The 26,513-nt window shown below is 44.1% G+C and overlaps 1 protein-coding gene across 4 annotated transcripts in view; it reads left to right on the top strand.

Annotated features, from left to right (window-relative positions):
* Positions 1 to 26,513, top strand: part of PCDH19 (protocadherin 19) — a 129,854-nt gene that overhangs the window by 36,006 nt on the left and 67,335 nt on the right. For 3 of the 4 annotated variants that reach the window (XR_016443800.1, XM_090059960.1, XM_090059958.1), the window contains exons 3-4: positions 17,238 to 17,296; positions 25,213 to 25,385. Coding sequence is in view for 3 of the 4 variants with exons in the window: in XM_090059960.1 (XP_089916086.1) it covers positions 17,238 to 17,296; positions 25,213 to 25,385 (232 nt within the window). In the remaining variant the exon portion in view is untranslated. The remainder of the gene's footprint in view (positions 1 to 17,237; positions 17,297 to 25,212; positions 25,386 to 26,513) is intronic. The other variant, XM_090059959.1, reaches the window with a different exon arrangement.

Here is a 26,513-nt window from a genome sequence, read left to right as displayed (position 1 = left end):
CAGGGTGTGTATTGGGAAGAAGAGAACAGAGAGACGCAGGAGTGGGAGAGAGAGAGTGCGGGGAGATGGAGTCAGAAAGATGGGACAGAAAAAATGCAGGGAACTGACATCTTTCAAATGCAGTCTGAGAGATTTATGGCACTCAAGCTTTGAGGCTTCTCTGCCCCAGCTGCTGGGAGGCAAGTGTCTTTGCTCATTCTTCGTGAACCTGTTCCTGGAAGGAAATTGCCTGGGTTGTGCTCACCAGCTGGGTACTTCTATTTTCAGAAAGACTTTGGTTGCCCCCTCTCTGCCCTGTGTCCTCCTGTTCCACCAGCTCTAGCTCCATCCTTCCCACTGTGCAGGGGAGAGCAGTAACTTCCATCTCATTAGTGATGTGTTGAAATACACTCCCTTTTGGGTGAGACCATGAATCTGATGTCCTGACAATTGCAATTGTTAAAGCTCCCCTATCCCTCTGGATGGGCATTGATTGGCCTCACTTCCCTGAACTCCCTTGAACCAACAGGATCTGCTTAACTCTCTCTGATCAAGGTATGTAACCTCAGCTTCATGTAATTTAGCACATGCCATGCCTTTTGCATGGGCATTGAATATCAGGGTCCTGTCTGTTCTGAAGGGGTATTAAGGGATTTAAGGTACAATCTGTAGACTAAAGAATTTAACTTTAGATATAGTTTCTTCTTACCCAGCTGCTTTGTGCTAGTGGTTGATCCCACACCCCCTAGGTGACACTACTTCTCAGCTGTAATATACAAACAGGACCAAGCTTGAGGTCACTGCCAAGGAGAACCAGACCCTACAGGTGCAGTGTGATTCTACCATGAATGGCCAGGGATTTGGTAGCCTCTGTTCCAGTATGCAGGGTGTTAGAGGATAGGGCTGATGGTCCGTGGAGGTATAGATAATATGTTCATTCTCCCCAGGAAGAGGAATACATTGACTGTATTATAATAGCTCTTCTTTTGTTAAGTGGCTTATGGGGAGACATGGGGAAAGGGATACTTCAGTCCTCACAAAATATCTTCAGAACACAGCCCTGCTGCTCTAGCTGCATGTTGGAGTCAAACCTGCTGTTTGTAAAACTTGGTGGGAAGAAAGATGTTGCAGGTTTAAGCTACTGTACATATAAAGCCTTGTCCCTCCCCCCTACAATGCTTTTGGCTTTGGCTATGGTGAATAGGATAGCCCTGCTGCCCTAGTTAAAATTCCAGCACATGTCGTCAGGCTTCCTCTCTCAACAAAATGCCCTCTCTTTAGGTTTGGTGTTTTTTGCTTCCCTTTCTGTTTTGTAGTGTTGGTGCAGAATGTATGCCTCATTTCCAGCCTGAGTGTCTGCATTGAAAATGCTTGCTGAAGTGATCCTTGTGTACAACAGCTTGTAAAGAGCTTTTGGATTATAGGTACCTTATGAATGTAAGGTAGTTTTCTTATTATTACATTTGTGCACTTCATAATGACACTGCAGATTTCTGATATGCCACGAATTCAAACTGGTGATATTATTAGCCACTTTCAGGCATGTAATTATGGCTTCATTGTGCAATGCTGCTCTTAGGACTGAATCTAGGTTTCTAATCCAATCCCTCTTAAAAACAAGTCACAATAGCTGCTTTTCTTCTGTTCTCATCTATTTTCAGATACAAAATGAGGAAGCTCCTATATTTTTTTGGGGAAGGAACAGGAATTCAGGATAGATTAGTTAGCATGCCAGTGCCTTAATATATTGTTTTGATACATTTTTCCTTCTAGAGAACTGAGTAATGCTAAGAGATATACTCCATCAGTGGTTTTGCTGCATTGATTTTTATTTTATCAAGAGAAAATGGAGGCTGGAGTCCGTTCCTTTAGTGTTTAATGATTTTCAACAGAACCAAATGCCCTTTATTTAAGCTGCAGTAATAATTAGAGGGTTGCCAGTGTTAAGCAACCATGGAGTCTGGCTCTGAGAAATGTTCATTGTGCTTCATTAAATTTGGAATTAGTACTTAAAAGGTCAGAAATAAATATTCTGTTTATATTTCTGGGACAGTAAATCTGAGTGGATGCTGTGTTTGCACATCCTTGTCTCTGCTTGTTTCTACTGAACTGAGGCACCATTCCATTTGGTTTAGCAGCAATCAGAATGTCTGCAGGAAAAAAAAGCATGGTTTCATTGATCAAGAGCAGGAAAATGATGTGTTGCATTACGTCTAATTATAAATGATCAATATCAGGAGCTAAATGCACTTACTGTTTCAGAGACACTGTATTGCTAGTTTACAGTTTGCAGTCTCATGTATGATAGGTTTTAGCAATAAGCTGGAATATAGGAAAATGGCTTCAAAGGGAGATACCAGAGGTCAGATCCTTTTAACCTTTATTGAATTTATTCAAGTGACTGGCTTTTAAATGCTATTTAATAACAGTTAGTTGGCTTTCATTTTTCTTTAGTCTTGTTTGGGGATGTTGACTCAAGCTGGGTGCAGACCCAGCTGAGTTTGACACTGATGAAGAGTTGTCTCCATCTGATTATACTTGCAGGAGGCTATATGAAATCTCTTAGTAGTCTCCATCTGGTTCCTGGCACATAGGAGCATGCATCACAGAACCTACCATGACTGGCACTAATTGGCTTCCTTGGTGGCAGCCTCAGCAGACGGGCCAAGGACTGAATGGGTCACTCCTACTGAACTCCCCCCTCATCCCTCTGGTCAGAGTAGAGGCACTTTGGGAGGCTTGCATTGCTGCTGCCTGTTCTGTGGATAATTAGAGGTTTTCATTGTCCAGGGCTGTGAAACTAGCACTTTTCACAACAAAACACTCCCCTCTGCTTTCCTTCTCCCCCACACAACACATACAAAATGAGCACTAGGAAAGGTTTGGGAAGTTTGCTGATTTAAGGCAGTGTCCAGCTGCCAAAAAGGCTTGTTCTTTAGTGTGGCTCTCTTTAGATACATGCCTGACTCTCCAGCAGTTTCTGAGCCAAACTACAATTCATTTATAATGAAGATTTACTGGGCTCTTGAATTGTGGTGTGGGCTTTGTTCATTGTACCATCTCTTATCATCATATGGTGACTCCTCAAACAAGGTGACAATCAGTTTTCCTGAATGGAAGTTGTATCTAACTCATATTCCTAATCTCTCTGTTGATGTTTTCAGGGATTTGCTCATCTGATACCCCTCAGAATTTGGAGGTGCTCTGTAAATCAGAGTGCAAAGTGCTGTAGACCTTGTGATTATGGATAGTGGGTATATATGAGCAGGACTTATTGCCAGGGCTGAATATGGATTCTAAGAAAGAAATGCACAATATTTGTCAAACTGCATTAAATGATTATTCATTTATGTCTGGTCCCCTGCCTCTGGTTGTGTTCTTCATCTGGCCACAAGGCAAAGCAGCTCCCTTCGCTGACCTGTTTTATACTTGTCCAATTACATAATGTTATACCTGAGTGGGAAAAGCTCTTTTCTGACCTCTTTGGTGATCAGTTTACAGCCTAGAGCATGAGATTTGATTGCCCTTATCTTAGCCTGGAGAGCAACCAGTCATGTTGCTGGTCATAAAATCATTCATGTCTGTCGTTGACTGACTGCGGATATGTGCCTGTTCAGTCATCAGTGTAATAATGAAAGACACTAATGGAGGGCCAACATCAATCTAGGGGGTGGGGAGGGACTTCTATTTAGAGTAGAATGTTATCTTTTCCCTGATTTCTGCTTGGACCCAGTCAGCTTGAAGTCACTCTGGTCTTACAGCAATAATAGACACTTCATCAGTTTATAAGAAAAATAATGTGTAACTATGTCCCATTGAATAATTTTATCTACAAAGTATTTTGGAGTAAAGACCTAATATTATAAAATGGATTTGCTCTTTAAGATCCCTTCCTTAAATACCTTGCGGCCAGATTGTGAATCCCTTCCTTAGAGTGGGAAGTGGTTACTCACACCAGTAGTTCCCTTGAAGTTAATTAATCAGTGAGGGGATAACTGTTCATTGGTGTTTGCAGTCCTGCTCTTATTTTTTAAATTAGTTTTTGTGAACGTTGGGATTTCTTTGCAGTCTGAGGGGAATTGCCTGCTGTGCTTTGTAGTCACTTCTGCTGCCCAAACACCCTGTGTAAAACGTGTGAGAATATAATCTCCAAAGCCAGCACATGTACTTGTGCAGGAAACTGTATGATATACAGGGATATATTCTTATTCCCTCAAAGTACTAAGTTCCTAGTGTAGTATTTCTGCATAATGCAAACTTGAAGCAAATCAAAGATTAGTTCAAAGACAAATACTTTCAGTGAGGTAAGGACAAGACCTGTGATCCAAACCTCTTGGGAGTCTAACCATGTAAATGGCCCTGGAGAAACTGTAGGGCTGCCTTCAAAACAGTTCACAAAGGGAGAGGTCTTCAAAATGGTATGCTGGGTTTCAGCTAGGGGACTGCCATTTATTCTCAGAGAACTGAAAATGACCAGAGTCATGTTTTAGAAGGAAGGCCTGAAGATAAATAAGTCATCTCCAACTCTTTCCATCTTCTCTACTAGTAGCCTTTTCTCTCCCTCTGTCTCTTTCTTGAGACATCCCTGACCTTATCCCACCTCCCCCTCTCTCTGCCAGACCAGGTCAGCATTTCCCCTTGTGGATGGGCCCCTGCAGACAAGGTCATGATATGTATATCAAGTTGACCAGGCCTTTAAAGATCCGTGGTAGGACCAAATGGGTGTATGTGTATTGTGTCTTATTGCATTTTCCTTGTACTGTCCCTTTAAGGCCAAAGCCCTCATTTTTGAGCACTGCAGGGTTTTGTTTGCTCTGTGGCATTTTTGTAGCACAGGGGACTCCTTGTTTGCTGCCATGGTGAGCCAAGGGGCATTTGTTGGTTCCTCTCACTCACCAGGACTGGGCTGGGCCAAGGTCAGAGACGGAGCAAGTATAAATTTTGCATACATATACAGGGCAATTGTTTAAGATTCGCCCTGGGCATGATTCCAGAGAGTTATAATAATAAATAACTTGCAACATATCAATGTGGGTGTTTTCTCCTTTGGAAGGTGGGATGAAATGCCAAGAGTGGGTAAATCTCTACTAGAATATGCCCTTCCCTCGCTGTAAGCCATGACAGCATTTCTTCAGGCTCAGCCTGGCCTGCAGACGTTATTCACCTCGCCATGTTGATATTTGGCCTGAGGAAGGGACGGGGATTCAACAGCAGGGAGTGGAGGTGTCACACTGGGTACTGAGGCCTACAACAGGAAGAGGTTTCCTTGCAATGGGAAGTTAGTAGAATCAAATCTGATTCTTCCAAAGTGTTCCAAGGATGTTACATGTTCTTTCCAGGAACAGTATATGTTAGAATGTGTGTCTGATACCTAAAGACGGTATCCAGACAACCAGTGCTGAACACCAGGACTAACTAGTGCTTATCTCAGTAGCATAACTGAAGGGGAGTGACTGAGGTGACCCAAAAGAACAGACCCTTGGGTGCTGCCTTTGTGGAAGGGCACAAAAACAGCTGCTGCTGCAGCAGTGGCTAAGCATGCCATTGCCATTAGCACTGCACAGCTGATGGTTTGGGGCTGCCCTGGTGTGCTTCTGGCTTGTCTTGGGTTGAAGTCACTGGGAGCTAAAACTTGCCTTTGAAAATCTGTCTCAGATATGTGAGCCAGGTAGCTGGGCATAAGAATTCTTTCCTCCTTCGGTGTTCATATCTTACTAGCTAAGAACATTTCACCTGGTCACAGTGAGCTAGACTTCGCTGCTTTTAAACTTCTCTTTCCTCATGCCCCCCATAAGAAAAAGAGGATGATATAATTGGAGAAAAAACATGTTCAGAATTTTTTTTCCCCTAACAATTTTTAAAATGAACTCGGTGCTGGTTAAAGATGCTGGCCTGGCAGCTCTGGAGAGGGAGGTTGCTTCCCTAATTGGCTATAGAACAGCATACAGCATGGACAGGGACAATTGCAGGGTTCCATATTCTGTATTAGCCTTACTTTGAACTCTGAAGTACAGGGACCACCTCAAGAGGGAGTTAAGTCTCCATGGTCTACTTGCTTATTGGCTGCTTTGCTGATGTTGCCAGACTAGATATTAGTTACCATGTTGTTTATTTTGCTGTTGCTGTTGCCTACTGGGGATTGTCTTAAACCCACAATTTATTTCCCATGAGACAACAAATATCTCATTAAATGGTAATGATTTTAGCCATTGCTGGCTTAGCCTTGATTTACCCTAAATCATGTTCTGAAATTATCCATGTTTTACAAATATACCCCAGGTGCTTGATTTAACTTGTGTGTATTTCCTATTGCATGTAATATAGCTCAAATCATAATAATTAAGTGTTGGCACGATTATCCTAATAGGTGGATGCCTTTCAGAATCTGCAGTTTCTTGATTGATTGTCCCATGGAGAACAAGGCTGAGGAGTAAATGAGAGTGAGAAAAGTGATATTACAAGCTTTGCTTTTCCCACCAGGGCCATGTGGTTTTTTTTTTTTTTAATGAATGATTTGACATTTTTGTGGTCTCTGAATGTGCCTACAGTACTGATGTAAGGTCGGAACACCTGTTCTCATGATGAATACATGCATCTCAATGTGAACTCTGAGTTGGGATTGAGGAACAGTTGCATAATTTGGGGGGATATTTTTAAAACTAAAACAAGAGATTTATGCCTCAGCCCTGACTAAAGATCTAAGCTCTTTTCTTATAATAAAGAGTGACATGCGAGTTTTATTAACAAGGCATGTAAAAAAGGCTCAGGGGTAATTCTCAAAAAGTGGTGCTAAACATGTCATTTTTATGTAGCTCATTTTGTGAAGGGTTTCTATATGCTTTGGCAGGAGGTTTCAGCAGGTTGCAATTATTTGTAGAAAGACAGAAATGTTTCCACCCGGGGGTGAGAAGAAGAACAAAAAGGGTGGATGGTGTATATTTCTTGTTCTTATTTTGAGCAGTTTTAAATAAGGATGGACACATGTCAATAAAATCAGGGTAAAGATGGCCCCAGATCTGAACATCTTCCGTCTTTGAACTTCAAATCTTATGCTGTTGTTCCTTATCTTAATAATGAGACACACCCTGGATCCACATTCTCGCAAGCTCTGGGGGTGTTCACAGTCCACATCCAATCACTGTGGCTTTACCCCATCTCTACTTTAGAGTTTCTGTTTGGGGGAAACATCCAGACCATCTTTTATTCAAAATCTCTAAAAAAAACAAACAAACAAAAAAAACAAACAAAAAAACTGGATGTCAGTTCTTGTAAACTTACTCTCACTTCCTGTTTCTACCTGGGCTATCTTTGCAATGTTACTGCCCAGTCTCATATATTTTGGCACTTAAATGATGAAAAATGCAAGAGACAGTAGAAGCAAGAAAAGAAAAGAGGGGAGAAGTGAAAATTTTGAATCTCAAATCAGTTGGAACAAGTTTTGGGTTAAGATTCACAGAGGAACTTTTGTTGTCTTAGAGCTTTTCTATCCACAGTTATTCGGGTTATTTTGCCTTTAGTTTATACTTGACCTTCCAGATTAATTTGTATGTGGAGGTAAACCCTTATTTTGTCCTGTCCATTTTCCTCCATTCCTAAATTATTGTATGGACAAATCCCGACACCTGTACAAGGCCTGAGCATGCTGACTTGGCGTGTAGGTTGAATGACAAATTTCTCCCTCAGAGTGTGTTGATTACTGACACGGATAGATAGCTACGTGACCCATGGGGTTTAGTAGCAACTGTTTCCTCCATCAGTTGGGCATTATGACAGGGTGGTCTTCCTTGCTGTGGCCCCCTGGTTGTATTTCCAGCTCATTTTTTCAGTTGCTCCCTGAGGTGTTCCAAAGATGTGTTCTCCATGGAGGAGCAGGAAATTCCAATGTACGGGTTGTTCCCAACTAGATTCGCATATAAGGACCCGTGTATCTATATGGATGTTGTTGCTGGGCCAGGGCCAACTTAAAATTAACAGGAGATGCACTGAAGAGGCTTTAGAGAGTGTGGCTAAGGGCATGGACAAAGGTACAAATTACAGCAAGTTAAGAAGAATTCTCTGTTGCCTTGCTCCTCATGTAGCCATTCTTATCTGTGACAAGGAGTGTGAACATGCTGACAAATCAGAAAAGTGATATTTTACACCTCCCTTGCACTCCTATCCATTCCATTGGTGTAAATAACTAGAATTTGCTGGGCAGTGGAGAATGAGTCTGTGGAAATATGAGGGGCCAAGGAACGCTTCTGAAGGGTGACGTGAGTTCTAGAAAAGGATTTGATTTCTTTTTCTTTTGTTTTGTTTTCATTTTAGTTTTCTTAGAAATTGTAGGTTCTGGGAAGAGACTTTGAGCTTGATCCAAAGCCCTTTGAAATCAGTGGAAGTCTGTCACTGACTTTGCTGGTTTTGGAACAGAGTCTTGGAGATGTTGAAGGTGGAAGGGCCAGGGAGGCAGTTCCAGGCATTGGACATTTGCTAGGATGTTGTATGCTTTCTGGGGCACTTATGCTGGGTCAGGTTTTGAGTGCACTTGACAGACTAACCTTATATGAAGAGAAAAAATAACCCTGAACTGATGTATTTGTTTATAATATTGTATTGCAGACACAAAACCAGCAATGGCAGGCTCTGGAATGAAATACAGCAACTTAAGTTTTACAAACACTTGGTCAGAATGCCTTAAAGGGTGAGCTTAGCCATGACTGTAAACTGTTTGGGGCAGGGACTGCATTCTGCTCTGTGTGGAGTCTGGTGTAAGTGGGCCATGATACCTGTCATAGGAATAGCACTGTAACAATCTTGGATTACTGACTTTTTCACAACCTCCTCTGTGCTTTCATTGTATTTTTACAATAAGCTACCTTTGTATTCTTTTGTTTTCAAGAGTGGGTGAGGACCTGTAAGTACTTTTTAGGTCAGTATCTTGTGGCTAATAGGTCATGTGGTAATAGAAAACTCACCCCTCCAATGTCTAACTCAAGAAAATCTTTATTGATGTTTATGCTTTTTTATTTAATGAAAGTGATTGTTCTGAACAGAAAGCAACAACAAGTTGCTTGGGAAAAATAATATGTTTGGAACTTCCCTGCTGATTGCTGGATCCTGAGCATTTCTGTTGTTGTATTTATGTTTTTGTTGCTAAGATGGCAGTTCAAAGCATTTTTTAAATTAAACGTTGGTAAGCTGCATGCGGGGCTGGGGCTTTCTCTTTGATGGAATTGACATTACACTGTCACACAGACTCTGGGATTTGGTTTCAACATACATACATTTAAATATTTGCAATCTCCTTGAAAAGAAGTATATGAAGTCTTTTGGAATTTTACTATGTGAATTTATGCCAGAAGAAATATTCAGTGTGTCCTGAAAACCTGACTTCATTGTTTATTCTTAGGAGACCAAGTCAAAATCTCATGGTGAAGTGCTGAGCATCCTTCATGCTTGTTGAAATCAATTGGAGATGAGAGTTCTCTGCACCACTCGGCAGATTCCCAGTGAGATCTGAGATTCTGAAAGCTGGTGAGAGAGAATGGGCAGGAAGGTTGTGTGAGAAGGGCTTGAGCCTGTTCTCATTGATTTCAGTGGGAGTAGTTCTGATCACAAAGAATAACTGGTATTTCTTTTAGGCACAAGAGAGAGAGGACACTTTTTTGCCCTCTCACACATTCTTACAAAATGGAACTACAGTATTGATCAGAAAAAGGGCTACTTGCCTTTTTCTTTTGTTGACTTATTTCTTGCATTTCTGCTTTGTACTTGGTGGCTCATTAGTGAAGAATGTATTAGTGTTGACATTTAGGGAAGATACCCCTTCTCAGTCATTTTGCTTCCATTTGGACATGCTTGTTTTCTTGCAGGCTGAACCAGAAGTAAGTTGAGTGGATGCTGACTAAATAATGCCAGCCATAAACTATGGAAAAAAAACCTCATTTCTTTTTTATTTTTCTGTTTTGATCCTATAGCCTGCACTGAGATAATTTGACAGCCGAGGAGCAGTTTCACAAACTGCTAGGCTGCCTCAGAAACCTGATAGCGTGTACCAGTTTGGATTCTGATGCCAGCCCTTGCTGAAATGTGCAAATCATCAGTGAGTGGAGTCAGATTTCCTTTTTCCTAGGACAGTCCCAGCACTTTGTCTCTCCTTGCTTTTTCTGAGATCTGCAAGGCATTGCATTAACAATGCTACTTTCTGTGACAACATTTTGCTAAGAAACATTGCGCTGGCAGAAACATTGGCGTTTTGGGAGAGGTTGGTGATCCCCAGGAAAGGATTGGCATTTGGGAACCAAAAGGAATTTACTTGTTCTGGGTATGTCTAACAGCATCAAGAAAGACTTGCATTCAGTAACATTAGGCTTGTTTTCCATAATAACAGAAGACCAATATCCTAGCAAACAGTGCTGCCAAACTAAGGACAGATATTACATATAAACTAGTTTAAGTGATCAGAAATGGGTTTAAACCTGTAACAGAACAGATGTTCAGTGCACATAAACCAGCTTGAAAATGGCTAAAACCAGTTTGAGATGATAAACCTGGTTGAATGTAGTATCAGACTTGACTGATTTCGGTCAAACTGGTTTATGCCATGTCTTCCCTGACCTCTTTCTGGTTTAAGTTAAATCAGAGTCCCCCAGCATCCAGCATGCTCTCTGGGCTGGATGGGGCTCTCTGCTCTGCAGAGCTCAGGACAGAAATGGCGAGGTTGACTCTCTGCTCTTGGCTGGAGCTTGGCACAGAATTGCAGGCACAGCAGGGTCTGTTGGCTTTCCCATGCCCCCCTTTTCTCCCTCTCACCACTTGCTGCTTAAGCAGAGATCCCCTCCTCTCTGCCGCAGCACGGACCATAGCCAGCATGTGGTATGCTAGCTAATGCTGAGAGGTGTCTCTGTGTGTGTGTCTCTTTCCAATTTCACTGGGATAGGCAGACAGAACAGTGACTGCTTAGGGCTTTTGGAGCTAATGAACAGGTCAGCTGGTAAGCTGTTTAAGAAGTTTGAAGTAATGTGGAGAGAGGCTGTTGTTTTGATAAAGACTGTTATCAGCCCTCCCCCCTTACTCCCTGGCTTGCTCACCTGTCAGTTTGCTGCAGGCAGTATGAGGAAGCAGGGAGGGAGATTTAAAAATCTCTGTATCATCAACAGATGCATGCATTGCACACACACCTTCGCCTCAGAGTGCTAACTGGGTCTGGCAACACTCCTGCCCCTTGAGCAGCTAGTGAGGAAAAGCCTGAGGCTGAGCAGGCAGGCATCCCTAATGAGAGAGTCCTGCTGGGGCCTGGCCATGTCCCCCTCAGGGAAGGGAGGGCTGCTCTAGCACGCCCCCCCCCCCCCCCCCCCCCCCCCCCCCCCCCCCCCGGGCTTCTAGCTTGAGCCACTGCAAACATGTGCCTGAATTTCTTCAGCCCAGAGAGAATGTCTGTCCACAGTTCAGCCTAGTCAGGTTAGATTAACCTGCAAAGATTGAATCAATTCAGACTTAGGCTTCTTGAATGTCTGTCCTTAGCCACAGTCACGGGGGTTGTTGGCTTGCAGTGTTTCAGTCCCATTAGCTGGGTTGAGTTGCTAACATGCTAATACTGTTTATGCCATGCTAATGCATGGGAGGGGGCGGGGGGATAAGTGTTCTCATGGCTCTCAGAGTTCTTCTATCTCCTTGTTTATCACTGCTCTGCCTGGGGTACATCACAACTTCTCTCCTCCTGCTTAGGAGAAAACCTCCATCTGCTGTTCCCTTAGCTATCTGGACAAACAAACAGCAGCTCTGGACACAATCCCTGTTCCACCCACTCTTCCTCTTTCTCCCTGTAAAAGTAGTTTAGGGAGGTGAGAGCTCAAAGTTGTAAATTGGGCATTATAGCTGAGTGGAAGAGGTGGGAGCAGGCCAGGTGAAGAGCTCCAGACTTGTTTGAGCCATCCTGCATCAGACAGTGTAGGATGATTGAATGCAGTCCCATCATAACAGTGATTGCTTTAAAGCAGCCTCTGATTTTTTTCCTGTCCTCCATCGCTCAGCTGCTGTCAGAGCCTTTTTACAAACCACATCTTTCCTTATGCTATGCACATCCCTGATTCCATTCCCATCTCAAGTGGGTTTGTGGAGGCAAACACAACAGCAATCTCTGTGGATGTGGTCTCCTCCCTCCTCCTGAGGGGGAAGCTTCAGGATTGATAGTGTCGGAGATCTAATGTGGGTTGAGGGGTAAACATGGTGTCAGAAATATTATGCAATGTAAAACTTTGGCTCAGTGCATTTTAAACATAAACATGTGTGTTTCTTTTAGAGAGACAGAGCACTTTTAACAATCAAAATCATATTGCAGGAACAAGGATGCAATAACTGCAGGGACTGGCAGTTTGTGCGGTAAATCTCCTGCGTGACTGTACAGCAGTAATTACAATGTGAAAGTAATAACTGAGCTGTGCTGAGCGTAAGGCCAACTCCCCCAGCTTTCATAGGATAGCATGTTTCTCACTGGGAGGCTCCTGTTTGTTAAATTAGATATTGCGCTGTATTTCAGAAAAGGTCACATTTAACCAACGCTGCTTCTGCTTTATTATTTTGGTATGACAGTGTAACCTCCACTGGTTCCCTATTGGATTTCACATTCAGATGTGCTTTGGCTGCCTGATTCTGTGCTTCTTGCCTCTATGATTATGTTAATGACAGATTGTGCTCTTTTAATTTATTGAGACATTAAAAGATGTGCAGGTATATTTTACCATGTTCATAATTGCAATAAAAATAGGACAACGTGAAGGAGAGAAAACACTGGAAGGGGATGGAGCTGCAGCTGAATAGGCTGAACTTCAGGAAAGTTGAAATCTTGTTCTTATGAGACAGTAATTTTTGTCTTTTAGGTTGCTTTATTAAGATTGTATTATGTTGGTCCCTTCAGGTGTCAGGCAAGATATGGGATTGTGTGAAGGATGGGGCATGGCCCAGGGAAAGGGAGGAATAGCACTGCCATGTTAGAAGTCTCCTTCAGAAAACCTGCATAGCATAGTATGGTGATCCAGCTCCTGTGCTGGGATATGCCTGTGTGACTCCCATAAGGATTGCACTGAGTGCAAATTTTGATCCTTAAGCGATCAGGGTATCCCACCTGTCTGCTAGTTTTTGGTGCCCATGTTTTCATGTGCTGATTGGGGGACTGGCAGAGCTCTCTTGGTAATGCCTAATGCTGTCTGGCGGTTTCCCCATATCATGGCTGCTAGTGGGGGTATGAAGCTTCAGTCACTGATTCGATTTGGAGGAGATTCGGCCCAACTCAGTGGCCAAATCTCCGAATCTGAATTGAATCAGGAGGCTCATTAATCTCTTTGAATCGCATTGTAAGCCTCCATATCAATTCGGAGAGATTTGACGATTCAGCCGTAGATACAGTTTTATATGGTTTTTTTCTATGTACCTTCAAAGTACTTCCGGCCCACTTCTGAGTCTGCCGCCGAGCATGTGGAGGACCCCCCATGCTCCTGTGGGATACTCCATCCGCCCCACCATCTCAGCTTTCATGAGCCGTACCTGGTACCTTGAGGTACGTAAAAAAAATATATTAAGCTGTGTCTATGGCTGAATCTCTGATTCTCTGAATCGGAATTGATTCTTGAGATTCAGATTTGGCTGAATCAAATTGGGACAGTGATCTGCGAATCGAATCACTATTCCCTGAATTGGGCCAAATCCAATTTGAATACTGCCTAATTCGCACACCCCTAATGGCTGCTCCCCATTACTTTCTCTGCCATGGGGGTGGTGTGGCAGGAAGCCACCTTTGTTTCTCCCCAAAATCTCTGCTCTGTGACCAATTTGATTAGGATGGGTCCAGCAGAGGGGAGACACCTTTACCCTATCTCATTAGGTAACCTGAGATGGACACATTCTTGAGGGAGGGGGGAAACCTGCTCCCTCTGCCTGTGTGACTGGTATCAGCTACCTGGGTGAGGGGCTTCTACCTGGTAGGCTAGAGTCTTCCCGGCAACTAGTGATGTATTTCACATTGTTTGGCTGGCAGCCAACAGGTGCTGGCCTCCATTGAACCAGATGAATGAGGTCACAAGGGCTATATAAGTTAAGACTGCCCAGGAGGTGGGGGTGGCAGCAGCCATGCAGGGGACTCAGACTTAGAGAGGAGCTTTACCATCTGAAACTGGCTCTCTCCCGCATATCTCATGAGCGAGGAATGGCCTGCCTCCAGAGGGAATCTCCAACAGCCTCTGGATGATGCTTGTGAGTAAGCTACTCGAGATCTGGGATATCTAGCTGGCAGTAACTCAGATGCATGATAAAAAAGCTACCTCAGCCAGACTGTGTTGCTCTATGGGATTTCTATGAGATTGCTCTATCCTGTACCCTATTTTCACCCTACCTCTGTAATCAATAAAGTTCTTCTTTGTGACCGGTGTAGGAGACTTATTGAAGGGTGGGTCTAAATTATGCCTAAGAGGCCCCTTAGGTCTGCGGACTAAGGGAGACTTTTCTTTTTGGCCCCCGACTTGGGGAAGTGCCCCAAGTGCCTGTACTGGGTCGAGTACCCGTAGGACTGTTAGGCCTGTGTTTCCCCGAGGACACGGGGCCGAGAGAGTCCCTTCTTGGGGTGGTGGCAGCTACGTTACCCCCAGGCTAGTGAGTGTGCTTCAGGAAGGGGGTCAGCCAGACGCAAGGCACCCCTAGGGAGGCACTCGGAGCCTGGAAGGTGGTTGGGCGCAGTGAGGTGGGTGGTTCAATGCAGGAGTGCCCCCTACTGGCTCACCACAGGTGGCATGTAGTGTACTGCTAGGTGGAGAGTATGGGGTGAAGCCAAAAGCTGGTCAAGGGGCACCTGTAGAATATTGCTGTCATGAGGGTGGCACAAGGATTTTGCATGACACCAGATCCTAGGTGCCACTTATAGTTTGTGACTTTCCTGATTAATGGAGGGAGAAGGACAGAGAAGGGAAAAGATACATGTATGGAAGAAGGAGACTCAAGTCTTTTCAATGTCTCAAGTGCAGGCAGAAGGCAAGGTAGATTTCCCTTTACAGCATCTCATGAAGTAAACCCTCTGCTAGTGAAAACTTATGCTATTCATTTGATTTATTCAATTTGTACAGGTGCAAATCTATCCTGCCTTCTGTCTGATTCCAGACTAACACAACTACCCTTCTCTCTTAAGTGAAGGACAGACCCTAGGATCAGCTGATGCCTTGTGATTAACAGAAGCATTCACACGGGTGGAGATGCTAGCTAGAAGAGCCTCTTGTCTGTTCCCCTGCTCTTCATGACAAACTGTTTCCCATTATGAATCTTTTGTCCAGCTCAAGTTTTAAACAGCTTGAGCAATTCAGGTTCCTTCACTTTCCTTGGGAGGTGATTCCTCTTCCCGATAAGCTGTGAGAATAAGCCTTCTCCTCTACTTCCCCTTTTTTGTGGTTATTCTGTACCTGCTGTTATAAAACCTGGAAAGAGTGGGATTTTTAATGCAAAGGGAAATGATGTTTTAAATATGGACCTTGTTAGTCGGTTTGGTTGCAAGCACTGTGTTTTATACCCAATGATTTTCTCCCCTTCTTTTGCTTCCATTCCAGTACCAGTCATTGCTTGCTTTTGTATTAGAAATAAAGCCAGATATCTCTGCTAACTGGTGTTTGATTAAATGATTTAAAACAAAGCAGAGTGCCCACTTTAAATTCTCCAGGAGGGGATTACCTTGCTGACATTTACATATCTATGCAATAAATATTTTAACATGTTAATTATACACTAATAAGAAAAATAACTTTTGAACTTTCAGTCAAACTGACACACACAGAACTGGGTCCATCAGGGAATTAAAAGCAATTAGTTTTTGTAACAGATTGTGGTCACATTGTTTCTTCTCTGCAAATTATTCTGTGGTCACCAGCAAGCCTTATCCTGTCAAGTGTTTAGACATGCATCAGATGTATTTCTCACCTTCAAATGTGGTAAATCCAACCTTGTGTGTGCAAGTCCCAGGGAAGTTGATGGGAATATAGTTGGAGTAAGGCTACAGGGCTTCATCTGGGTAATTGGACAAGAATGGAAAACCCATTCTCCTTACCTTGCACATTTCTAATAATGGTTATAGTGTTATATAAACTCCTTACCTAGGGACAGACATTACACAAACCAGTATAAGTGATCAGAAACTGGTTCAAATCTGTAACACAACAGAAATTCAGTGCACATAAACCACTGTCAGAATGGCTGAAACTGGTTTAAGATAAGCCTGGATGGATGTAGGCTCAAAAATATCTGATTTAGATTAAATTGGTTTATTGAACTTCTGTCCCAGATCCACTCCAGATTCAACTCAGTCCCTCAGCATCCCAGGATGCACTGCCCCTCCCTTGCAACACCCCCCTCACAGGGTGGTCAGGCTAGCCTTGGCCCAATCTGTCTGCTCCAGCTGAGCAAGGAGGCATGCTCTAGAGTCTCCAGAGTTCTGACTTGGGCCACTGCAGGCATGTAGCTGCATTTCCAGAATCAAAAGTGATTCTGCCATCTGTTCATTTGCTTATCGGTTGAATCTATGTAGCATAGACTAACTTGCAAAGATTGAACTGATTCACCCTTGGGCTTTTTGACTGTCTATACCTGGCCTCACGGACCTTCTCATGGTCCGTCCGTACACCGCCCCCCCCCTGTGTTCCTGTTTCATGGGTAAGAGAACTGAGGCATGGAAAGGACGATGTCAAAATCTTCAGGAGTTCTGTGCACCTCTGGTGTAGAGTGCCCAGGTTGGTTTTGTGAGGGCAGGGTGCCGAGCAGGTCCACCTTCAGATGACTGCCATGGTAGTTGTATGCTCAGCATTTCTGAAAATTAGGGGCCTTGATCTGGCCACTTCAAAACTGAGGGATTTGACATTAGTTGCTGGTTTCTGAAAACTGAGCAATTAGTGATTTGCCCAAGGCTACATGACACCGGAATATGTAGTTACTGTTGAAGACTAGGAAACCCTCACATAGGCTAAGGCTTTGAGTAAGGACAAGGCTTGGTGGGCAGTGCCCATTTGGATCTGCTACCAGGAATTGTTCACTAGAAGAGCCTCAGCCTGTATATGTGCTTTAAACCCCCATTAGCTGCAGTGGGAGACTTACCTGAGTAAGGATTGCAGGGCTGGGTGCAGACTGCCTTTGTTTTAGGTGCAGAATTTACTGTTCTCTTTGTCCTGAATACAATGCACCCTGCAAATGTGCCTGTTCCAGTTTTTAGATGAATCACACTTGTAACTATCTCCCTTTTCTTTTCCTCCTTTCAGACTGAAAACTACTCTTTTGATTCCAACTACGTTAACAGCAGAGCCCATTTAATAAAAAGGTACGTAGGTTTGCTGGACAGTGCTTCATAACAAAATCCAAATGTAGTGTTCTTCCCCTCCTCCTTATATGCACCTTTTTTTAAATGCAAAATATTGCAGGAATAATCATTTGATTTTTTTTTTTTTTTAAACAGTATTTACATCCTATTAAATCCTATTACTCTTGCCTTTTCTTTTTAATAAAGGAAAGTCTTTTCTGTTCTGTTTGCCTCATTCACACTGGGAACTAGCAGTGATGTAAGCCAAAATGCTGTTACTCTGACAACTTTAAAATTCATAAAATTTATTTTATTTGAATGAACAGGAATGAAATGATAGATCTGGATGGGGGAGTGCTTCCTGCCATGTGAGGCAGGGGGAAAAACAAATGTGTTTGGGGCAGGTCATTTGGTTTGATACTTGTTTCCTTTTTCAGTTTGAATATTAAAGGAAAACCAATGTTTTGCAGGTTTTTTGGTTTTTTGTTTTTGTTTTTTTTAATCTTCCCATTGGTAAAACCAAATCATCAGCCTAGTTCAGGGGTAGGCAATGTTTTTTGGCTGGAGTGATGAAAAAAACACAGTGTCTACCTTGGAAGGTGCCAGAGTGCCGACATGCCAGAGCCTGGAACAGCTGTTTGCAGCCTCCTGGCTGCAGCCGGTCCCAGGAGCCTGGTCTGCTTGCAGCCTCCCAGCCACCTGCTGGGAGCAGCCTGGGCTCTGTGGCTGGGAGCAGCTGCTTAGAGCTCAGGCTGGCAGTGGTGTGCAGAGCAAAATGGCCTTGCATGCCATGCTTGACATGAATGCCAGGGGTTGCTGACCCCTGACCTAGTTTAATTCTAGCAATGGTGCATTTCAACCATTGGTAAATTCTGCCCTCACTGGTATACTTAGAATTTGTTATTAAGAAAAGAAATGAGCCCAGTAAAGGAACATCTCTGTTATGCCAGCTTAACCCCTGTTGACTTTGACTGGGTTGCATTGAAGTAATTGAGTGGTGAATTTAGTTTACTGGAGAAAAACTAAAAGCATTCATCCCTCCCATTCTGCTTTCAAAGCTATAAAATAGGGGTGGGCAAAATACAGCCCATGGGCTGGATCTGGCCTGCCAAGGGATTTTTATCTGGCCTGTGACAAGTCCCTCAGCCCTGCCCAGTCCAGGTATGGGGGCAGTTTGAGCCATAGCACATGTAGCTGATCCAGTAGTCCCCAGGCATGTGATGGGGCAGTGCAGCAACCACAGGCTATGCCCAGCGGCCACACTCTGTGCTCAGCTGCCACTGCTGGTCCGCCCCGCATACACTGCTGGGGATGCTGAATGGAATGGTGGGTGGGCAGGATATCCATGGAGATTGGCCGGGGACACCTGTGGTCAAGGTGTGCTCAGCTGGGTGGTTGGGATGGGGCCATGGCTGGGTGAGTGGGGAATGGTGTCCAGGAGAGGGATGGATAGGTGGGGGCTGGGCCAGAGCTGGGATTGTGGGATGGTAACAGCATGGGACTGATGCGTGGGGCACAGCCAGGATCCATTCCCTTCACATTCCTGCAACAGATGCTGGTTCTGTGGGCAGGGACGTGTGGGGAGTGGATTGCAGCTCTGCCCTGGGCCCTGGCCCTGTGCTGTCACCACTCTGGGATTTGGGCCCAGCCCTGCCCCTGCCTGGCTGTCCCACTCCTGGATGCTGCTCTGTACCTGCTCACCCATGGCCCATCTCATCTGCCTGGCTGAGTGTACCTTGCTGGTAGAGATCCTGGGTTGGTCTCCAAGGAGACGCTGCCCACTGGCTCTGTATGGCACCCCCACCTGTGGGTGCAAGGCAGGCAGCCGGATCAGTGGTGTGTGCCGCCGCCCCCGCCCCACCACATTGGGTCAGCACCACCCCTGCTATAAAGGCTGCAGAGACAGCAGAAATAGCAGTGTGTGGCCACAATGCAAGGCAGGAAGGCTGCTTTCCCTGCACATTGTGGAGCTGTGTTTTATAGAGGTATACTTACTACATCCCAATTTGCAAAATATGTTTAGATGTGTCATGACAGATGGAGCAATAGGGTTGTGCTTCCATCATCCGTGCCTTCACTCTCCCACACAGTCTAAGAAGTAATTTCTTTCTCTGGATCTTGGTGTTTAAGTAGGAAGAATTTAAAGATCAGTGTTCAAATTCTTCTGAGTTTTATGCTTACAATCCTTTGAAGTCAATGGGGCAGCAAAGGTGTAATGGAGAACAAAACTGGGCTGTGAACTGTTTAGATGCGATTCTAGTACTAGAGGAAATCCAATTATCTCACTGGCTAAAATCCCTTATATTTATGTCTTAAAAATATAGGGACTAAGGATGTTGTTACAAGTCATTGTCTTGGTTCAGCCAGTGAAAGGGAGGTCTATTGTTTGTTTTGTTTGTGATATTTAAAAGTGGTAATGTGATTGCTGGAGAGAGGCAAGTTGCCTACACCATGTCATGCCTCACAATATAGTCTGCAGGCATCCTTCTGAAAAACAGATCTATTAATCTTTTCTTCATACCTCACATAAAGGCAAGCAGCGTTCCCAGTTCCCACAACACTATTTACTCCAATGCTGTATTGTTTGGGAAATGCTGTTACTGATGATTCTCAGGTACCTGCCCATCCTTTAGAAGTGGCAGCCGTGGGAACATGTTGTGTGGTTGTTGCATTATGGTCTGTTTCACTGCAGGAAAGATAAATGCATTGTAACATAGATTGCCTGCATGATGGGAGCAGCAACACGCTGTAAAACAATATTCCTCTTGCCCTTTCACCTTTACTTGTCTTGTATTTGAAGCACAATGAATGTCATAAATGCTGCACAGATATCGGAGAATAGGCATATCATCTTTTAAACACAGTGGCATAATTCTAATCCAAAAAACCCTTTGCTTTTGTGGAGATGTTATAACTTCTTTGACTTTGCTATATGAACCTCCCAATATCTGTGATGTTAATTACTGCATTTATACCTTTACTTTTTTGTCTTTCTCTCCTCTTTCATGCTTCTCTCATGCTTGTGTGCACCCGTGCATATGCGTGTGCGCACACACATGCACACACTCATTAATCCGCTGTTAATTTAAAATCCTATGATGTTGTCTGGAATCAAAGTCAGTGGCTTCAACAGGGGCATCTTTATTTAAAAGGTAACGTTTGAAGGTTTACCAATTTATATGTATTTTTACAGCTTCCCCCTTTTGTGCTTCTGCAAAGCATTGGATGGGAGGTAGTCTATTTGGTTTCCGTGGAGACACAAAAGGCCTTTGCAAAGTAATGAAAATGTGTAATTCTTTAGTGCTTTGGAGCACAGGCCATTCCCAGTAATAAATGATTTCAGACAAAACCAAGCTAGCTATAAAATCAGGGCCAGATAATCAACTGGTGTAAATCAGTGTAGCGCCAAAAAAAGTCAGTGTTGATGTTCACCAGCTGAATATATGATTCTCTTTTTTCTTAGCTTTTTGGAAAAGCAACCCTGAAGGACATCATGAAAAGACCTCCTAGGGAGTTAGCCCTGACAGAGATCCAAATGGCTTATGGTGATAGACTGTAAGCTTTATGGACCAGGGTCCCTCTCTCCCACTCTGTACAGTGCCAAGCACAGTGGGGCCCCAATCCTGGTTGGTTTTTAGGCAATATTGTAATTCAAATGGAAAACAATCATATGGAGGGGATAATGTCCTTTTCTCCTTGGTCAAAATTTGGTTGGCCCCAGGGGGCTGGAGAGTCTGTAAATGAGTCCTCTCATCCTTGTCATGTACTAGCTTGCTTAGATTTTTATTCTCCCCTTTCTTCTGCTCAGGCATGCACTCCTTTTCCAGGTTGCCACTTTCTCTGTAGTGGCTGCACATTTCATTTTGATCTATATCACCTTTTTCTAGCAGTAACCAATTCACTTTCCATGTCACTGAAGCAGCTGCACGTTTTCTTGTTGCTTGTGGTGTTCTCCACATGTGAAGATGCATGTCAAGATGTTCTGTGTATGACTTTAATCTGGTGTTTTAAGGTTCCATGTTTTACATCATTTCACTGCTCTTCCAAGTTTCTGGATTTGAGGGACTATAGAAGACCTTTTGTTGCAACCAACCTCAAGCTGTAAAAGAAAATCTCTAATCCCTCAGCTCCCTGGGATGCTTGTCACTTGTCACAGGAATTTCACCCTCACAGCTACTCTTGGGAAATCTTTCTGAAGCTGGTCCACCCCTCTAGCACTTCTTGCAGTAAGTTGTGTGTTCCCTTCCAATACATGTTGAAGGCAGTGAAGTCCCAGCTGTAAGAAGCCCTGTGGGAACAGACCCCACAGGAAGACAAAACTGAACCTAGGAGCAGGTGGTGTTGCTCACCTGCTTCACACAAAGTCTGTAAGCATTGCAAAGTGCAGGCAGCCTTCTCCTTTAACTGGTAGGTGAGATCTCATTAGTCCTGGCAGCAGTCACCCTTATTAATCCATAGCCTCCATAAATCCATGGTTAGAAATTCTGGAGGCACCCCAAATTATTAGTTGTGATCCATGTACAGTCGATCTTGGGCCCCTACCTGGCTGAGGAGACACAGAAATAGAACCTTGGTTTTCTGGCAGTTTTTAAGGGCTCCCAGGAGCTCTCTGTCTTTGCTCTTGGTTCCCTCAGAGTTGTGCCTGCTTTTCATATGTCTTGGTAGATTTAATCAGCAGCAATGTTCACAGTGAGTCAGCAGAATTTGATTCCCTGATTTATGCAGCGTTTTTTCTACTTCTAATATGGTGTGTTAATAGAAGAGTCCTGCTCCCCTGAGGAGAGGGAGATCCTATCCTACTTGGGGCCTGATCCTGTGAAGAGTGAGCCTAGGAAAACTGTCTTGTTCTAGAAATGGGGGCTGTGGTAACAGAAGCCCTCTTACCACTCTCACTATGGTGCACTGGAAGACTTAATCTCCTCAGGGCTGTTGGTTTGTTCTGTATTTGTATAGCACCTGGCCCACAATGAGAATCTGTTCTGGAACTGATGCCTCTATGTGCCACAGCAATACAAATAAATTATAGTCATAATAATAAAAGAAACAAACACCCATTTTTCTCCAAGGAGACTTACTGAAGAGATATGGGCAATGAGAGCTTTGGGTGCATGCTCTGCTTTCCCTGATTATCTTGGCTCTCCCTAGTCTGTTTACCATGGTCACTCTCCTTCAGTTACCAGTGCAGTAGACACCAGCCTCCTGAACCTGCCTTTCCACTTTGGGTGGGTACAGATGTTTGGGGAGGTTGGGGAAAGTTAGCTTGAGCTAAAAATGGGCACTTGATCTAATTTAGTTGGCCCATGTGTGGACCTTACACTTAGATCCCTGGTTAGGCTGATCTAAATGCGAATTGTACAGAAATTCCAGGTAGGTCAGCCTGGCTTAAGTTAACTATATTTCGGAGCTGCACTACATTAGTTTGGGTATGGTGAGACCAATCTAACTGAACTTCTTTGCACGTTCTGAGCCCAGCTGCAGGGCTGGGAAAGCTGAGCTGCTGGCCCCAGCTCAGGGGTTACACTTTTCCAACCCCTGTTGGCACCAGACTTTTAGCTCCTGGCCCTTTCCCCTACCCCCAGACAAACCAACAAAATCAGCCAGCACCTTCAGGCCCCCCAACCCCACCAGCTGTTTCCAGTGCCAGTTTTACTGGCTTTTGCTGGTGCCAGAAACCAATCAAAGTAAGGCATGGGGAGGGATCACGGAGAGTTGGTTTGCTGGGAAGGGGAGTTTTTTAACTAGGGATGGGGAGGAGATAGGGAGCTAAAAATAACCCCTAGTCCCTCAGGGAGTGAGCCACGCCCCCATCCATCCAACCTTTTTCTTCCACAAAGCTGAAAGCCCTCCCAATTTACTTGTTCTTCCCCCTCACCCCAGCTTACTTCAGTTAGGCTCTTGCCACTGTGAAAGCTGGTAAAATTGGCCTTGGGACTGGTTTGTAGGATCAAAGGCAGTTTGGTGGCATCAGGGGGAGGAGGGGGTTGGGGGGGTCTGGGAGGATTTGGCGGGTTTGGAAAGCCTCTCTGATTTCCCTCCCCACCCCCAAACCCTCTATGAACCCTGCTAGCCCCTTTATCCCCCCCGAACCCCAGCTTACTTTAGATTGAGCTCCTGGCACCTATCTAATTACGGAGTTAGATTAGGGGGCTATTTTTAACCTGATCTAACTCCCTGAACTTCTAACTGTACAGGAGACCCTCGCCATTTGTGAGGGATACGTTCTAAAGATCCCACGAATGGCGAAATCCGCAAATACTGAGGGGGCTCCCTGTCAGATCCCCACAGCCACCTGCCGTGCTCCCCTCCCCACATTTGTTTAATGAAGAAGCTGGAAGTGCGGGGTTTCCTTGCAGTGCCTGGGGACCAACCCCTTCCTCCCACCACGCCACGCACACTCTGAGCGCTGCCACGCTTGCCTCCGAGGGAGAAGATGCCGCTGCCACCTCTCTCCCTGTCCCTGGCGCTCGCTCTCCACCCACCTCCCAGCTCTGCCCTCCCCCGCCTTGCGCAGTGCTCCATGCCTGACTTATGCAGAGGCAGGAGCTCAGTGCAGTGCCAGAAGGCGCCATGGCGGCACTCACCCCGACCCACCCTGAGCGCAGCTGTGCTGTAGGTGCGGTGCACCATGAATTTTTGAATCCGTGAATAGTGAATTCGTGAATAGCGAGGGGTTCCTGTAATGTCTGTATGAAACCTAAGTTTCCTAATGCTGATGCTGGTTTGGATGCTAGCCTCTAGGTACCTTGTTTGTGTTCAGAGCTACATGCTGTATACAGGCCCTGATAGTTTTCCATGTGTTTTAATGAAAGTGAGCCTAAAATAGTGTAATGTGCCTTGTATTGTCTTTCTTAAGTTGGCATGCTGCCACTTTAAGAATGAAAGAACTGCCATACCAGGTCAAACCAGGGCTCCATTTAGTCCAGTACTTTGTCTCTGTCCATGGTCAGTACCAGCAGCTTCAGTGAATAAAATGAGGGGTCACCTAATGGACAAGATTTAGAATAATAGCCTTGCTCTCAGAGGACTTTTCTTTTTACCATCAAGCTGTTAGAGGTTGGCTTATGCTTCAAAGAATGAGAGTTTAGATCCTGTTTAAGTTTTATGCTAGCAAATGTAATTTTGTATGTTTTTATTTTCATAGATGTCTACTTTTTAATCCTGCTAATTCTTGATCTCATTCATATCTTGCAGCATTGAGTTCCAGAGAGTCATTTTATACCATATACTCTGAAGGGCTAAATAAACTGGATTTTCTGTTTTATGGGATGAAGGGATACAGTGAGGCAGTACAATTCCTATCAAGCTCCTTTTTTTAGTGTTACCTTAGTCTATCTCTGCTTGTCCAAAATGCCATTTCCCTTGTACCTTATATATTCAGCAAGACAGTAGGGGAGTTCTCCCTAGCCATACCTAGCACATTCAGCAGTAGGTACCTATATTCACAGGAGACCTCCATTTCTTTTCTGTTAGAGTGGATCAGAGCTGTATGTGACACGCTGAGTTGAATGGGTTGAACTGTTGTCTCTTCCTATTATCCTTCTCAAGTAAAAGGCAATCCTCTGTTCCCTGATCTTGCCTCTAGTCTGCTTCAGCTGTGTGCTGCTTCAACTTTTCATCTCTGTGGCTTGTTCCACAATGAGCAGCAGCACTTTACTTCCATGAGAAATGAGCAAGATCTCTGTGTAATTCTCACATCCTTTTGGGTTGTTACCATTTCAGACCTTGTTGCCCAGTATAACATGTATTATTATAAAGTATCTCATAAGGGAGACATCCTTTTGTGGTACTGCATTGTAACTACCTATTAAAGAGATTCATTTTCCTGGACATGCAGCCAGAGAAGGTCTTGCTTTGGGGCTATGACATCACCTTGGCAGAGAGATTTTATCTGATCACACTCGACTGACAGTAAATCATTTGTTCTTTCTTCAACCCAGCAGTTCAACATTCAAGGACTTAGAGGGGAATAGTCTCAAGGATAGCGGGCATGAGGAGAGTGACCAGACTGACAGTGAACATGATGTCCAACGGGGCCTATATTGTGACACCGCCGTCAATGATGTGCTGAATACCAGCGTTACTTCTATGGGGTCTCAGATGCCTGAACAAGGTAGGCTGCGTCAATACAAGATGTTGCATTTAAAGGGAGAACCCTGGAGCTCCCAGTCTGCAGTAACAATAAATAGCTGGCTGCAGACAGCTCTAATATTCCCTTGCTTAGGTGTGCAATCAGAATATTAGCACTTGCTGTATAAAATGCTTTATATCATCAGAGTGCTATGCAGCTATAAATTAACCTTTGAAACCTTTGCACTCAGGTAAGTAAGTAGCCAGAATTATCCTCCCTTTCAGTGCCTGAGTCTCTGAGCATTTGTATACCAGGAGGTTAGTGGCAGAGTTTGGATTGGAGCAGAAGTTATTTGCTTCAAACTTGCTGCATGCTTCCTTTGATCTTGCTGTCCCAGTTAAAGATCCCATGCCTTATTTTTTTACACACTGTAGCAGCATTTCAAGAGATCATGAGCAGATGTCATCCAGACAACAGTTCAGAAAGGTCAGGTGACTGTTTATGCACATTATGCACACATTTCATTGGAGATTTAATCAGTCCAGTGGGCAGGATATTTGTTTCCCTACCCCTCCGTGCCTATATACTGCATCATTTCACCCACCCAAAGAGGAGACCACATGAATATTTGGAAAATCAAGCCATGGTACACGCTCAAATGAATATTAGCTTGGGGGAAAAAAAGTGAGAGGAGTTTAGCTGTGCTCAAGTCTTTGTATACTTGGAGGTTTGCATCAGCTTTTAATGTCTTTCTGATGCAAACCTCCTATGCAAACATCCTGTCTTTTTCAATTAAGAAGTATGAATGCTGTTTGGTGCTCAAGCTCTGGGAAGCCTCAGGGTGCTTGGCTCTATCTCGAGATAAGCTGTAGCTGAGACTCAACTGGAAGCCCCACTGCTAAAAGACTTAAAGACATGAAAACAAAATGTTGAGATTAGGAACTGGTCTTTGGCTGTTTAATTCTATTCATGGTAAACAGCAGTAAAAGCCTTTTATTGTGTTGTTAGAAAAGACTCAAACAGGGAATTTGCCCATTTTCATCACAAAATGTTTTCTCCAAAAAATGATCACTGTATTAATTCCTGATAGATACGATTAAATGGTTATAGTTAACCCTGTAAAACTCTGTAAGTAGAAGTACAAAGAGGTCACTTACAAATTCCAAACTG

The sequence above is a fragment of the Crocodylus siamensis genome, chromosome 8 (assembly GCF_052110815.1).
Source record: "Crocodylus siamensis isolate JL-2025a chromosome 8, ASM5211081v1, whole genome shotgun sequence".
In the NCBI taxonomy this organism is placed as follows: Eukaryota; Metazoa; Chordata; order Crocodylia; family Crocodylidae; genus Crocodylus; species Crocodylus siamensis.
The sequence above is the reverse complement of the archived record's forward strand: the minus strand, read 5'-3'. Positions and strand labels throughout refer to the sequence as shown.